General features: G+C 38.0%; 1 protein-coding gene across 1 annotated transcript in view; it reads left to right on the top strand.

Annotated features, from left to right (window-relative positions):
* The window catches only part of cpne7 (copine VII), a 109,875-nt gene that overhangs the window by 40,046 nt on the left and 54,458 nt on the right, over positions 1-15,371 (top strand). Inside the window, exons 6-11 of the mRNA XM_061882560.1 lie at positions 1,147-1,230; positions 1,313-1,402; positions 5,942-6,040; positions 10,039-10,125; positions 12,866-12,925; positions 14,105-14,238. Of these exons, the coding sequence (XP_061738544.1) occupies positions 1,147-1,230; positions 1,313-1,402; positions 5,942-6,040; positions 10,039-10,125; positions 12,866-12,925; positions 14,105-14,238 (554 nt within the window). The remainder of the gene's footprint in view (positions 1-1,146; positions 1,231-1,312; positions 1,403-5,941; positions 6,041-10,038; positions 10,126-12,865; positions 12,926-14,104; positions 14,239-15,371) is intronic.

Raw genomic sequence — 15,371 nt, 5'->3', positions numbered from 1 at the left:
TGGCTGAATAATTAGGGAGTGGGACTAATATGAATAATCCATGTGTCACAACGGTATCAGTGCCAATGTAAAGGATAGAAAACAGACTCAAAAACTAAGTACACACAGTATAAGTGCTAGGAAAAGCAGATATATTTTGAATAAAACCCCCCAGAAATTAGGTTTTAACTCTTGTCCTATCAGATGATAAACTTGATTTGACTTCCTAGAAGAATAACCTTTTTTCTTTTGGCCTCAAAGGATGACTAATGATGATGCTAATTGGGTGTGAGTCATCATTATCACCTCAACCTGTTGTAGCTGCACAGAAGAGTCCATTATGAAATATCCCATTTTACACATAATGACTTATGTCTGCTGATCATTCATTCTGCTGTTGTAATTATCTTGAGATTAAATTTTCACTTGTCTGATCGGTCCATCCTGCCGGTGCCGCTGCCTGCCCGTTGCCATGACAGCAAAGACAGGATGCTGCGGCTGCTTGTGTGCTTCCGTACCTCTGGAGACGCATCGGGCTAATGTGGCGGGAAATGCAGCCTTAACTGTCTCAATCAGAGGACAAGAGAGCAACCCCCCCCAGAGCAAAACTGTTTATATATATATATATATATATATATATATGTATATATATATAGATATTCTCTTTGAGGGCTGCCCATTTTGGAATTGTAAATGCAGGAGCATTTCACGGAATACAATGCATAAATTAATCGATGGCATTGTATGTTAACTGGCAACATCATGAGGGGGAAGCTAAGGTGTTAAAAATGACATCCAGCATCATTTAGAATCACTTCCCCAAATAAGGAGGCACCTCGCGGCACTGCGAATGTTTCCGCTTTTTCTCTCTGACCTTTTTACGAAGACACAATTACATCTGCTGCGGCAATCAAAGCCCACAAATCAGCCTCAACAAGTCAGCTTATGAAATTTGGTGGCAATAAGTGCTGAAATAACCCATCATCATTTCAGCCTAGCTCTGAAAAAATGGACATAACAATAGTGTAAACTAAAATGAACAATTGACATTTGAGGAACAGGCAAGTGTTACATTAGATTTACTATTCTTTGTCATATTGTCTGTCCAGCTTCATGTTTTTCCCCGAGAACCGGAAGACAATCATTTTTATTTTTTCCCCCCTGCAGGACCTTTTCAGCAAGTCCGACCCCTTTCTGGAAATCTATCGTATCAATGATGATGAAACAGAGCAGCTTGTTCACAGAACGGAGGTAAATGAATCATCTTTATGGTTCATCCACAGACACCCTCAATGATTGCTTTGCTTCATGTGATGTCTTCCTCATCAATCAGGTCATTAAAAACAACCTGAACCCTGTTTGGGAGCCTTTCAAGGTGTCTCTTATATCCCTCTGCAGCTGTGATGAGGAACGGAAGCTCAAGGTAAAGGAATTCATTAAAAAAAAAAAAAAAAGATTATTGTTTCTACAAGAGCAGGAAAGCACAAAATAATACTGAAAAATTAAAATTTTATCTCAAACACGCACACGTCACAACATTTTTGCATGATCTACTGAAGGTGTGCATGTAAAATAACACACGCAAACCTGATAGTGCACGCAAAGCTGATCTATTAAGGATTCCCAGCAGGTACAATCAATCAATCAATCAATGTTTACTTATATAGCCCTAAATCACTAGTGTCTCAAAGTGCTGCACAAACCACAACACAAACCACTACGACACCCTCGGTAGGCCCACATAAGGGCAAGGAAAACTCACACCCAGTGGGACGTCGGTGACATTACAACACTGAGAACTTGTTGAATTAGGGCCTGACATTGAGCAACTCAAACATAACCTTGTACCAACACACTTTTGACGATGTTTAATCAATGTTGGGTTGTGACGTTTATTTGACCATTGAAAGTTGGTCAGTTCCCAACCAACAACGTGGATCCAACGTTAGACATCAACGTCTCAATTTACTAGGGGTGTAACGGTACGTGTATTTGTATTGAACCGTTTCGGTACGGGGGTTTCGGTTCGGTACGGGGGTGTACCGAACGAGTTTCTAAGCTAAAGTCCTAACAAGCTGCTTTGCTTCTTCTGCCTCTGTGTCAGCACCCAGCATTGTCCCACCCATACAACCATTTGATAACAGCGATAACAGCCAATCAGCAGTGCGTATTCAAGCTCATGTAGTCAATGCTGCAGGGTCGTGCAGATATGTGTTTAGCAGGTGAGCATAAGATAGCGTACTCTCCCCAAATTATAATGAACACCTCCCAGTCAAATTATAATGAACACCTCCCAGTCAACGTTCTAGTTACATCACTATGAGCCCATTGACGTTCTAGAAACTTAAACTGCAGCTCAGCTCACTCGCAGTCCTGGCTTGAGGTGAAGGCTAATTAGCTTTTAGCGCAACATTAGCTCATTTTGCTGTGTGCATGTGTGTGTGTTAGGGGCAGCAACGCCTTGTCTGTCTATAATTTCACTTGAACTCCATGGTGTTCAGGGATGATTAGTCTCTCCTTTTTCAGCAATAGTTACATTAATCATTAGTAATGTTGCAGTCTAGTTTTGAATGGAAGGGTCCCTGCTATCACATGTTGACAAAAATATAACATTTACATAATAAAAATCAACTACAGGCTTACCAAATGCTGTAATAAATTAAGCATGATGAGTTGACCTGAAACGGTTTAATGTTGCACTTTTTATATGTAGAAGAAAAGTTTTGTCATTTTATTTATCAAAGCAACAACTTGAGGCAGTTTAAAGTTGATTATGGTGGGCAGAACTATTATAGTGTTCCCAATGTTAAAAGGATAAAGCCATTGTTTACAAATTTGGTAAATAAATAACCAAAAAATTTACATTTTGTTGTTTTCTCACTGTACCAAAAATGAACCGAACCGTGACCTCTAAACCGAGGTACGTACCGAACCGAAATTTTTGTGTACCGTTACACCCCTACAATTTCCAAATAAAATTATTCTGCAACGTTGTTTCAAAGTCATTTTTAAAGGACATGTATGTATAATAAACATTGTATTGCTCGGGATGGTCTCCAGTAGGAGACCATACAATACAATGTGGATCTAACTATTATGTTAGATCCGCTATGGACTGGACTTTCACAATATTATGCTAGACCCACGCGATGTCCATTGCACCGGTCTGTGGGTGAGTGGGTGGGGGGTGGTCACCCACATCTGTGGTCCTCTCCAAGGTTTCTCATTGTCATCTGTCAGGTTCAAACACTGATGCCATCTAATAATCAGACAAGAAGCAAGGAATCATGCAGCGACAGCGTTCAATTTAGCTCATGAGGAGACACGTGATTTGGGCTGTATTGGAGTAACAGATCCAAACTACGTTCTAAAAATCATCCCCGCGTGCCTCCTTTATTTATTAGGAACGTCCCTATTACATCGCTGAAGCTGTCGCTGAGGGAAGGGGGTAATCTCGGCAATTCCAGTTTGACACAATATATGATTATAGAATAAATGAAAATTAATTGACGCAGGTTATATCGCCTTGTCTCTGCTCTCTCTGCGTCACTTGGCCGTCAGCATGCCGAGTCTAGAAACCACACTGATAAAAACAACTGGCAATCTTTTGTATTGCCAGCTTGCATGGATACAAAAAAATACCACTTCAGCAGAATTCACAATAATTTACATCAACGGCCCTTAAGCATAAAGTTATAATGATAATTTATACATAATTATAATAATAATTATGATTGTAATTACTCCAACACATCCCACTGGGTTGAGTTTTTCCTTGCCCTGATATGGGATCTGAACCGGGGATGTGTTTGTGGCTTGTGCAGCCCTTTGAGACACTTGTGATTTAGGGCTATGTAGGTAAACAGGGATTGATTGATTGATTGATTGATATCAATGTTTTGTGTCTGCTGGGTTGTGTCTCCTAAATGAGCAAAAAAAAGAGCGCAATACATTCAGCATGTTTGCCTTCATGTATGCAAAATGTATGCAGATTATTAGAATGCCCACAATTGGAGTAGAGTAGGAGGAGATTCAAATGTAATCACTGTGGTTTATCAATGCTAAAACTGTTCTGCGACCACTGTTTTGCACGTTTAGAAGGTACGTGCAAACTGGCAGAGATACGCTCCAATGGCTCCGCACTGGTCAGAAGGAGGCAATCAGTCCAATATGTCGGACATGGTAATCTTCTTTGCGACAATCAACGTTTTTCTGTCAAAACATACATTTATTGGACAGTCTCTCTGTCCAGCAGTTCCCTCTTTGAAGCTGATGAATGACTTAAGAGCTAATTTGAAGACCACTGACACCAAAGTAAATAAATAAATAAATAAATGGGTTGTACTTGTATAGCGCTTTTCTACCTTCAAGGTACTCAAAGCGCTTTGACACTACTTCCACATTTACCCATTCACACACACATTCACACACTGATGGAGGGAGCTGCCATGCAAGGCGCCAACCAGCACCCATCAGGAGCAAGGGTGAAGTGTTTTGCTCAGGACACAACGGACGTGACGAGGTTGGTACTAGGTGGGATTTGAACCAGGGACCCTCGGGTTGCGCACGGCCACTCTCCCCACTGCGCCACGCCGTAAGTATTTTTGTCTGATGCTGTCTTTTTTAATGGCGTTGGTTTTTTTATGTATATATATATATATATATATATATATATATATATATATATATATATATATATATATATATATATATATATATATGGGAGATATGGTATTGATATATCAATATATCAATGGGGACGGCGTGGCGCAGTTTGGAGAGTGGCCGTGCCAGCAACCTTAGGGTTCTTGGTTCAATCCCCACTTTCTACCAACCTCGTCATGTCCGTTGTGTCCTTGAGCAAGACACTTCAGCCTAGCTCCTGATGGGTCGGGGTTAGGGCCTTGAATGGCAGCTCCTGCCATCAGTGTGTGAATGTGTGTGTGAATGGATGAATGTGGAAATAGTGTCAAAGCGCTTTGAATACCTTGAATGTAGAGAAGCGCTATACAAGTATAATCCATTTAACTCATGTACAATATATGAAAACCTTTTTTTTTGCTACAAGCATAACACAAAACACATTTGATAGTGAATAATTACAGTTCTACTTGCGAAAAAAAATAGGAAATGTATATAAATGACAAATGGAATTACTTTTACCTAACACTCAGAGTTACACAGTGCACTTAAACACTTCATCACGTGAACAGTGCACGGACGGCAGAGGCAGCACAAACAAACCTCATCCACACGAAAATCAAAGATGATTAAGTGACTCCACTGGCCTGAATCTGTCAACTCTAAAATAACGACTATTCATTTTACATTGGGACTGAGTCAACAATGTGTGAGCTTCTTTTTTTGGGCACTGGATTCCGTGAAATGTTAACCCATCCATCCATCCATTTTCTAGGCGCCAGCGCCCCCCGCGACCCCGAAAGGGAATAAGCGGTAGGGGGAAATGTTAACCAAATTGACTAATTTGTTTTGACCCGACGATAACTGAGACAGCCTATAAAAACTTTTTGGAAGAAATTGGGCTGATCATAGGGGGCCACACAAAAACTGAGGTAGCACTGTTTAACAAGCGACTGTTTCAAAGTATGCTATTACGCTATAATCTTGCACTTTGATACTGTTGTATTCAATCTGTGTTAGACTAGAGGACACAGGAGGGCAAATATTGTAAGCATATTGTTAAATTGACACCTCCGAGGGTGCCAATCAAAATCAGCATTAAATGCTTCATTTACCAGAATTATTCCACTATTATACCCACTGAGTGTATGGTTTGAAAAATCACATGACTATGTGTTAAAAAAAATGTCTTGAGTCTTCTGATTATGTACCTACCTAATAAAGAATAATATAGAGATAAATGGGCAGATATTGCATGGTAATGTATGCAGTTGTGCTGAGAGAAAGCAATAAACAGTGCTTGTGCACGTGTGTGCTACAGTGCTTGGTGTGGGATTACGACTCCAGAGGGAAGCACGACTTCATTGGCGAGTTCTACGCTACTTTCAAGGAAATGCAGAAAATCTCCAGTGGAAATAAGGTCAGTGAAGCAGAGGCGGAGGACAGACAGTTATATCACATCTTTATGCATTTGCATCTCACAGGACAAACAAGTGCATCAAGAAGTTATGGTTGAAATGTTCATCATATGTACCCTTGTGGTCAGAAGTTCATGTATAGTCATCAATTAATGACTTCAAGATTTATTTGGATGTTATTTTTCCAAGGTGAAATTGTCATACAATAAACATCTTCAAATATATAAAAAAAACACAACTTAAGTGTTTCATTTAATCTATACTGAATCAGAATCATTAAAAAAATATTATGCATATATTCTTTTAATCAGTGGTGCTGAAGGTTTGTGTTTGTGTGTGTGTCTATTTCCGTTTGTGTAATTTTTGTGTTGAGCTTTTTAATGAGCATAACGTTTAACAACCATTTGCATAAATCAACATTTTTGATTGATCACAATTAAATAACTCTGGCCAAAATATGATTACTCGCGATTAAATATTGTAATGGTGTGACATTGTATGTATTTATATACTGTATGTGCTCAAAAAATCTATTCACATTCAACTTGTGACTTTTTATTCATTTAGATTCTAAATTGATTTATAATTTTCGAGGATCTATTTAAAAAAAAAATATATTATTATTTTTTGCACTATACCAACGATGTCAAACATGCGGCCCGTGGGTTTAATCTAGCCTGTGAGATTAGTTTGCTAAGGGAAAAACCAAGAGGCATTTCTAAATGAAAGTTAGTGCTGTTCTCAATGTGTCCACTGGATGTTGCAATAGCAATTCTGTTAGGCAAGCAATGGCTTTATACAGAGGCCAAGAAAGCAAGAGGTACACAGTAAAGCAGGGCTGTGGCTCCTCCTCCTCTACCCAACGTTTAACATCTTGTGCTTCGAACACAAAATTCCCACAAAATGTCTCTGTGAAAAAAGAGAAAAATGGACACACAGAGTGTTCCGAGAAAAATGATCATCCTCCTATTTATTCACAGAAGTGAATGAGAAATCACATATCTTTGTGAGCAAATTTTCTCTGCAATGAGCATCAATAAAACAGAGCTACACTTTACGTACAAGCACTTGAATGGCATCTTCAAATTGTCTGCCACTCAAGATGTGACAACCTGATGTTGATGCACTTGTGAAAGCTAAAAGATGGCAAATTTCAGGAGTTGAATAAACAATTGGTAACCCAACTTAAAATACTGTATGAGACACTGCACCTTGATATAGTTCTGTGAAAATGATTGTCTTCCCTGAACATTTACATTACTGTAACACTGTCAGTCTCTTAAGTTTTTAATGTTGGTTTGCAGACATTGTTCATGCATTGCTCAGCTTCCAATACACACTGATGCAGGGACAAGGCAGGGAGTAACTCCACCCTCTTGAATAGTTTCTACCTCCGTTTGTACGGTTTGTCAACTTAGCACAGAATTTATACTAACATGGAAATGACAAATGAGGTTTTTGATACATATAACACTTCTTATTTATTATATATTTTGTTTAACCCCAGATACGCTGTGACCTGCAATTGAATGGCTTTGCAGATATATGGAGACAGTGTCTAAGTTCATTGTGTTCTTCATGTTGTTTTTGCAGCTGCACCAATTTTTTCTTCAGAATTTTCAACAACTAACTTTTCAGAATGTGCTTGCTCTATTTTGGGACAAAGTAAAACAAAGAAAACAATCTGAAGTTGTCATAGTTGTATGTTTAAGTTGTTATGCCATTCCTACTCCATTCAACTGGGAAATACATTTTCTGCAATGTGGACCCTGAGCTAAAATGAGTTTGACACCTCTGTGCAATACTGTATAATTATTATTTTCAACAATCAATTTTTTAAATAAACACATTAAACAACTATTATTGATATTCATTATTATTATTATTATTATTATTATTAATGTACACATTTTATGTATTCTCAATTGCTTTAAAAAATGAAATCCCAAGTATTGTAAAGTTGGGATTGGGTTGGAGTTGGCGGCGGCTCTATTTACTTTAATTTTTGTGATTAACATTATTCGATTAAAACATTTTTTTTTTTTTAAATTAGGCCAATACTGCGCATATCAGCTGTATGTCAGCAGCGAAAGGAAGCTTTTCTAAACTATAACCTAATTTGAACAATTTTAATTATACAGTTATCTGTACCGAATAATATATTAGGAGAAATGTGTTGAATTGATTTGGTTTGAATTGTCACCCCAAGAATCAGAATCAAATCGAATCGTGAGGCGCCCAAAGATTTCCACCTCTGATGTACTAACCATGTTTCCATGTGAATTGGGAAATTGTGTTAGATGTAAATATAAACGGAATACAATAATTTGCAAATAATTTTCAACCCATATTCAGTTGAATATGCTACAAAGACAACATTTTTGATGGTCAAACAGATAAACACTTTTTTTGTTGTTGCAAATAATCATTAACTTTGGAATTTGATGCCAGCAACATGTGGCAAAGAAGTTGGGAAAGGTGGCAATAAATACTGATAAAGTTGAGGAATGCTCATCAAACATTTATTTGGAACATCCCACAGGTATGCAGGCTAATTGGGAACAGTTAGGTGCCATGATTGGGTATAAAAGCAGCTTCCATGAAATGCTAAGTAATTCACAAACAAGGTTGGGGCGAGGGTCACCACTTTGTAAGCAAATTGCCGAACAGTTTTAGAACAACATTTCTCAACGAGCTATTGCAAGGAATTTAGGGATTATACCATCTACGGTCCATAAAATCATCAAAAGTTGAGAGAATCTGGAGAAATCACTGCACATAAGCGATGATATTACGGACTTTTGATCCCTCAGGCGGTACTGCATCAAAAACTGACAATCAGTGTGTAAAGGATATCACCACATGGTTTCAGGAACACTTCATAAAACCACTGTCAGTAACTACAGTTGGGCGCTACATCTGTAAGTGCAAGTTAAAACTCTACTATGCAAAACCAAACCCATTTATCAACAATATCCTTAAACGACGCCGGCTTGGCTGGGCCTGAGCTCACCTAAGATGGACTGATGCAAAGTGGAAAGGTGTTTTGTGGTCTGAAGAGTCCACATTTCAAATTATATTTGAAAACAGAGGACGTGGTGTTCTCCAGAACAAAGAGGAAAATAACCATTCGGATTGTTATAGGCGCAACGTTCAAAAGCCAGCATCTGTGATGGTATGGGGGTGTATTAGTGCCCAAGGCTTGGGTAACTTGCACATATGTGAAGGCAACATTAATGCTGAAAGATCCATACAGGTTTTGGAACAACATATGTTGTCATCCAAGCAACGTTATCATGGACGCCCCTGCTTATTTCAGCAAGACAAGTGTTACAACAGCTAGACTTCGTAAAAAAGAGTGTGGGTACTTTCTTGGCCCGCCTGCAGTCCAGACATGTCTTCCATCGAAAATGTGTGGTGCATTATGAAATGTGAAATACGACAGCGGAGAACCCGGACTGTTGAACGACTGAAGCTCTACATAAAACAAGAATAAGAAAGAATTCCACTTTTAAAGCTTCAACAATCAGTTTCCTCAGTTCCCAAACATTTATTGAGTGTTGTTAAAAGAAAAGGTGATGTAACAGTGGTGAACATGCCCTTTCCCAACTACTTTGGCACGTGTTGCAGCAATGAAATTCTAAGTTAATTATTATTTGCAAAAAAAAATAAAATTTATGAGTTTGAACATCAAATATCTTGTCTTTTAGTGCATTCAATTGATTATGGGTTGAAAAGGATTTGCAAATCATTGTATTCCATTTATATTTACATCCAACACAATTTCCCAACTCATATGGAAATATGGTTTGTATAGTATATACTAACAATGGAAATGGCTAAGCAACTCAGTGAAAAGAGCCATCTAGGAAAAATGAATAAATAAAAATCCCGCAGTACACATAACATTCATAACCATTATCGGTGTATGTAAACCTCTGACCACAACGGTAAGCAATATGCTCTTATGTCACCTCTATATATTTTTCTTTTGTTTCAGGTGACGTGGGACTGTGTTAATCCCAAATACAAACAGAAGAAAAGGAATTATAAAAACTCAGGCGTTGTCATCCTAAGTGATCTCAAGGTACACATGCACATTTTATGTAACAATAGGCATTGTTATTTGTGTTTATGTTGCACATGGACATATTAAGATGATAGACCTGAGGCCATATATTTAGTGTTGACAGTTACTGTTGTATGTGTCTCTGTCATATGTACTTGTTTTTTAAAAAAAAGCTAGTGAGCGAGGGTAATGCTTGATTATCCAGTAAGTCAAGAGACAGAAAGACATGAAACACAATACTTGTGACATATTATAATATAAATACACAACATTTTTTAAATAAAAAAAGGAGTGTTGAGGTTTTGGGGGGCCCTCAAACCCGCTCAGCCCCGCATGTAAAACTATATTTGTTGTCTATGACTATATGTACAGTATATGTACATGTATACAGAATATTTTGGGCCTCTCTGAATGGCGATTTGGATTTACATTGTTTCCAATGGGGAAAAAGTTGTTTTTGTTCTCATTCATTAGAGTTGTAATGGACCCTTTAAAAGAGATCAATAATGAATACTAAGGTATCACTGGATTTCCCATTTGTCGCAACTTGTGGTGTGGATTCACTTAATTTCTGACTTCCAGGGACTTGTAAGAAATGTATTCAGGCAGGTCATATATTTGAGTTGAGGCCTCTGAGAAAACACATTGTTATCATTGCTGTAGTTTCAAACATACTTGCCAACCTTGAGACCTCCGATTTCAGGAGATGGGGGCATGGTTGGAGGTGGGGCGGGGGGCATGGTTGGGGGCAGGGCGTGGTTGGGGGCGTGGTTAAGAGGGGAGGAGTATATTTACAGCTGTTGTGTGCGCAGTTGTGCACTGCACTCTCTAAAAGCCGTAGATGTTATTGTCACATATGCATGATTGATTGATTGATTGAAACCTTTATTAGTAGATTGCACAGTACAGTACATATTCCGTACAATTGACCACTAAATGGTAACACCTGAATACGTTTTTCAACTTGTTTAAGTCGGGATCCACGTTAATCAATTCATGGTACAAATACATACCATCAGCATAATACAGTCATCACACAAGTTAATCATCATAGTATATACATTGAATTATTTACATTATTTACAATCTGGGGGATGGGATTCAGAGCTTTGGTTGATATCAGTACTTCAGTCATGAACAATTGCATCAACAGAGAAATCGACATTGAAACAGTGTATGTCTTACTTAGTAGGATATGTACAGTGAGCAGAGAACATAGTGAGTTCAGATAGCATAAGAACAAGTATATACATTAGAAATACATTAGGTTTTTTACTAGGGCTGCAAATCTTTGGGTGTCCCACGATTCGATTCAATATCGATTCTTGGGGTCACGATTCGATAATATATCGATTTTTTTCGATTCAACGCGATTCTCGATTCAGAAATGATATTTTTCAGATTCAAAACGATTCTGTATTCATTCAATACATAGGATTTCAGCAGGATCTACCCCAGTCTGTAGACATGCTAGTAGAGTAGTAGATTAAAAAAAAAAAAAAAGTTTATAATTATAAAGGACAATGTTTTATCAACTGATTGCAATAATGTAAATTTGTTTTAAATATTAAACGAACCAAAAATTTGACTTATTTTATCTTTGTGAAAATATTGGACACAGTGTGTTGTCAAGCTCATGAGATGCGATGCAAGTGTAAGCCACTGTGACACTATTGTTCTTTATTTTTATTTTTATAAATGTCTAATGATAATGTAAATGAGGGATTTTTAATCACTGCTATGCTGAAATTATAATTAATATTGATACTGTTGTTGATAATATTCATTTTTGTTTCACTACTTTTGGTTTGTTCTGTGTCGCGTTTGTGTCACCTTTCAATTGCTCTGTTTATTGCAGTTCTGAGTGTTGCTGGGTCAGGTTTGGTTTTGGAATTGGATTGCATTGTTATGGTATTACTGTGTAGTGGTTTGTTGGATGGATAATAAAAAAAAATCGATTAAAACAAAAAAAGAGAATCGATTCTGAATCGCACAACGTATTTGATTCGATTCGTATTCGAATATAATTTTTCCCACACCCCTAATATTTACTGCCGGGGAGATGGGATCTGAATGGAGGAGGGTATTAGGAAAGGGTTGAAGTTGCCTGGAGGTGTTGTGGTGCATGTACAGTAGATGGCAGTATTTTCCTGTTTAAGAGTGTCACAACATTGCTGATTACGGCAGACAAACTGCTTTACAGTAGACGAAAACGTCACTGATGTTGTTGTGTGTTGTTACCGCGCTGGGAGGACGTTAATGAAACTGTCTAACAATAAACCCAAATAAGAAACCAAGAACTCGCCCTCGATCATTCTACAGTTATAATATCATTGGGCAGACACGCTGTTATATTGTGGGAAAGCGGACGTGAAAACAGGCTGTCCTCACTCAGGTCCGCATGGAGCTGGAGGGGATGTGGCCTCCAGTTCCGCCTGAATTTCGGGAGATTTTTGGAAGAAATTTGTTCCGGGAGGTTTTTGGGAGAGGCGCTGAATTTTGGGAGTCTCACGGAAAATCCGGGAGGGTTGGCAAGTATGGTTTCTAATTGTGTAGGTCTATGCCAAGTTTCACATCAGCATTCTGTATTTGTAGTTTAATGTATCATGATTTCTCTATCAATACACTTTACTGGAGTGAGACAAAATACCTGATGTATAAACTCTGTGTGCCATAACATTTCTTTATAACCAGAGGGTGAGCACATACTCCCACCCGCTGATTTATTTTCCTGCAAATGATTTTCCTTTCCCCACAGCTCCACAGAGTGTACTCCTTCTTGGATTACATTATGGGAGGATGCCAGATTCACTTTACGGTAAATATCTATCGCTGGGATTTTAATTGCCTTCTGTTGTTTAAGTCAACTAAAACAGGGATATTCAACTAAATTGTTTTGGGGTCCACATTTCCAGAAAGCATTAGAGCAAGGGGGCAGACTTCTTCTTTCACTATTATTCTTATTTTGTACATTCAGAAGAAGTAGTGTCATCTTCAGTAGACATTTGATTATTGTCCACTTATTTTGTCACAGTTATAGGAGCGCTCTGCTGTTTTTAAGAAACTTCTGCAAAAAAGCTAGTCAAAGATCATCTTTGTGACAGCACTCTTGTCTTTTTAAGAATCTGTTCAAAACATTGTTGAACAAATGACTACAGACTGTATCTGAAGTCAACTAGCTAACGCAACACCTTCATCACATTAATCACATTATGAAGAAAATATATGTAACTGACAAAAAGAAGAGGACTCAAGGGGCAGCCTTGAGGAACACCTCATGTCAATCTCAAGTTTGGTCCACAGTTTTGAATTTTTGCTAGCACGTTTAAATTTTTAATGCAAGGTTCTACCAATGTGATTACAGTAGTCCAAGTTCCTCTTTATAACATGAGCACACTACCGTTTTTAGGAATTTGCTTCAAAAATGTTTGTCCCCCCAAGTTTTAAACTGAACTCGGGGGCTGGTATTGGGCCTTCCCGCCAGTTGAATTGCGCTGAACTTAGGCGCACCTTGTCTGTGTGCATCACAGATAAGGTGCTTTGTTTAAAATCCCTTTGCTCATGTAGAAATCGCTATGATTAATAGCTGGCTTCATGTAATAGTGCCTGCTCTGTGGAGTTCAACTTTGACACTCAGATGGTGTTTTCCTTTGCTAGCTCTTACTGTAGGCAGTAACATGGATTCAGTTCAACTCATGCCCTCTCTACAGCAGTGCGCCTTTTCAATCACTAGTTGGACTCCTGCAAAAATGAATATTAATGCTGACCAATGCTGCAGTAGATCAAGTTTGTCAGAAACACAACGGTGGGGGCACTTGTTCTCAGTCTGTGGGGGCGTTTAAAGAGCAACTTCTTGGCGCTGATCACCTAATATATTTAGGTTATTGTTGGATCGCCTACTCTGACTGACATGATGGTTGAAAGATAAACCGTTTTGTTTGACCCTGTGGTTTTTTGAATTTTTTTATTGAAACGGCACCCTCTTATACTTTGTCAGGTTGCCATTGACTTCACAGCTTCCAATGGAGACCCCAGGAACAGCTGCTCTTTGCATTACATCAACCCCTACCAGCCCAACGAGTACCTGAAGGCTCTCATAGCTGTGGGCGAAATCTGCCAAGACTACGATAGGTTGGTCCCTCTATTTTGTCTCACAGCAAAAATGCTTTGGTAGACACAGGGTTTGACTCTGAGTGAAACAGGTAGCAACTGAAAGCTCCCTGTGGGCTATTTAAGCTGAGGACAGTAAAGCCATGTTTCTAATAAAAGTGATGGACGAGGTTCTTCCAAAATACAATACAATATATCAAAGGGAAGAGGGGGCATAATCTAGAAATAGGGTAAAAACAATGCATCAGAACATTAAAAAGGAGACATACTAAAAAGAATAATAGAATAAAATAAATTGAAACATTGAATATTGTAAAATATCAGACTAATAATAACAACTACATGCAGTATTTGCTCTACAGAGTAAGGTGTTTTTTATATTTTCATTTCTTGGCCTAATTTGGCTTGGATTTAACGTCTAAAAAAATAAACAAAAGCTGAAAAATGGCAGATGTTAATAGGAAAATATCTTAATGTTGCAGCATGCACCCATCAGTAGAAAAGGTTGTACACCCCTACTTGATATATTAGCAGTAATTGCCATTTGAAAGTATTTTTTTGCATTTTAAATTCAATTAAAAATGAACTGCAAACCTAATTCAACAGTATGACATTTACCTTTAATACATTGTTGGTCTTCACCATAACTAAGCCATGCCAAATATAAAGGATTAAAAAAGATTGTCTTTAAAGTACCGGTGGATTGGAAAAACAAGTTGCTACTTTATAGAAGCTATTATCATATACTTCGGATCTATGACACCAAAATACTTCCAAAGCTTGCAAATAAATAGACATAATCAAAATAGTATCAATCTCATGGAGATTCCCGAACCATTTTGAGAGTAAATGAGAAAGCCCGTCACGTGATCTGTGACATAGAAGTTAGGAACCACATCTCCCTTCCCCAATAACAACAATGCTAATCAAGCAGACTTTGTGAGAGCCAACAACGATTACTTTGGGAAAATTATAATCCAGAACCTCTTATTTTTGAGCCCCAACACAAAGAATATTAGCAATAAATTTAAGAGAAAGAGTGCTAAATGGATGCAGCCTTATAGATAGATAGTACTTTATTGATTCCTTCAGGAGAGTTCCTTCAGGAAAATTGAAATTCCAGCAGCAGTGTACAGAGTTGAGATCAATTTAAA

The sequence above is a fragment of the Nerophis ophidion genome, linkage group LG02 (genome assembly GCF_033978795.1).
Source record: "Nerophis ophidion isolate RoL-2023_Sa linkage group LG02, RoL_Noph_v1.0, whole genome shotgun sequence".
Lineage (NCBI taxonomy): Eukaryota > Metazoa > Chordata > Actinopteri > Syngnathiformes > Syngnathidae > Nerophis > Nerophis ophidion.
This window is presented reverse-complemented; position numbering and strand designations above follow the sequence as displayed.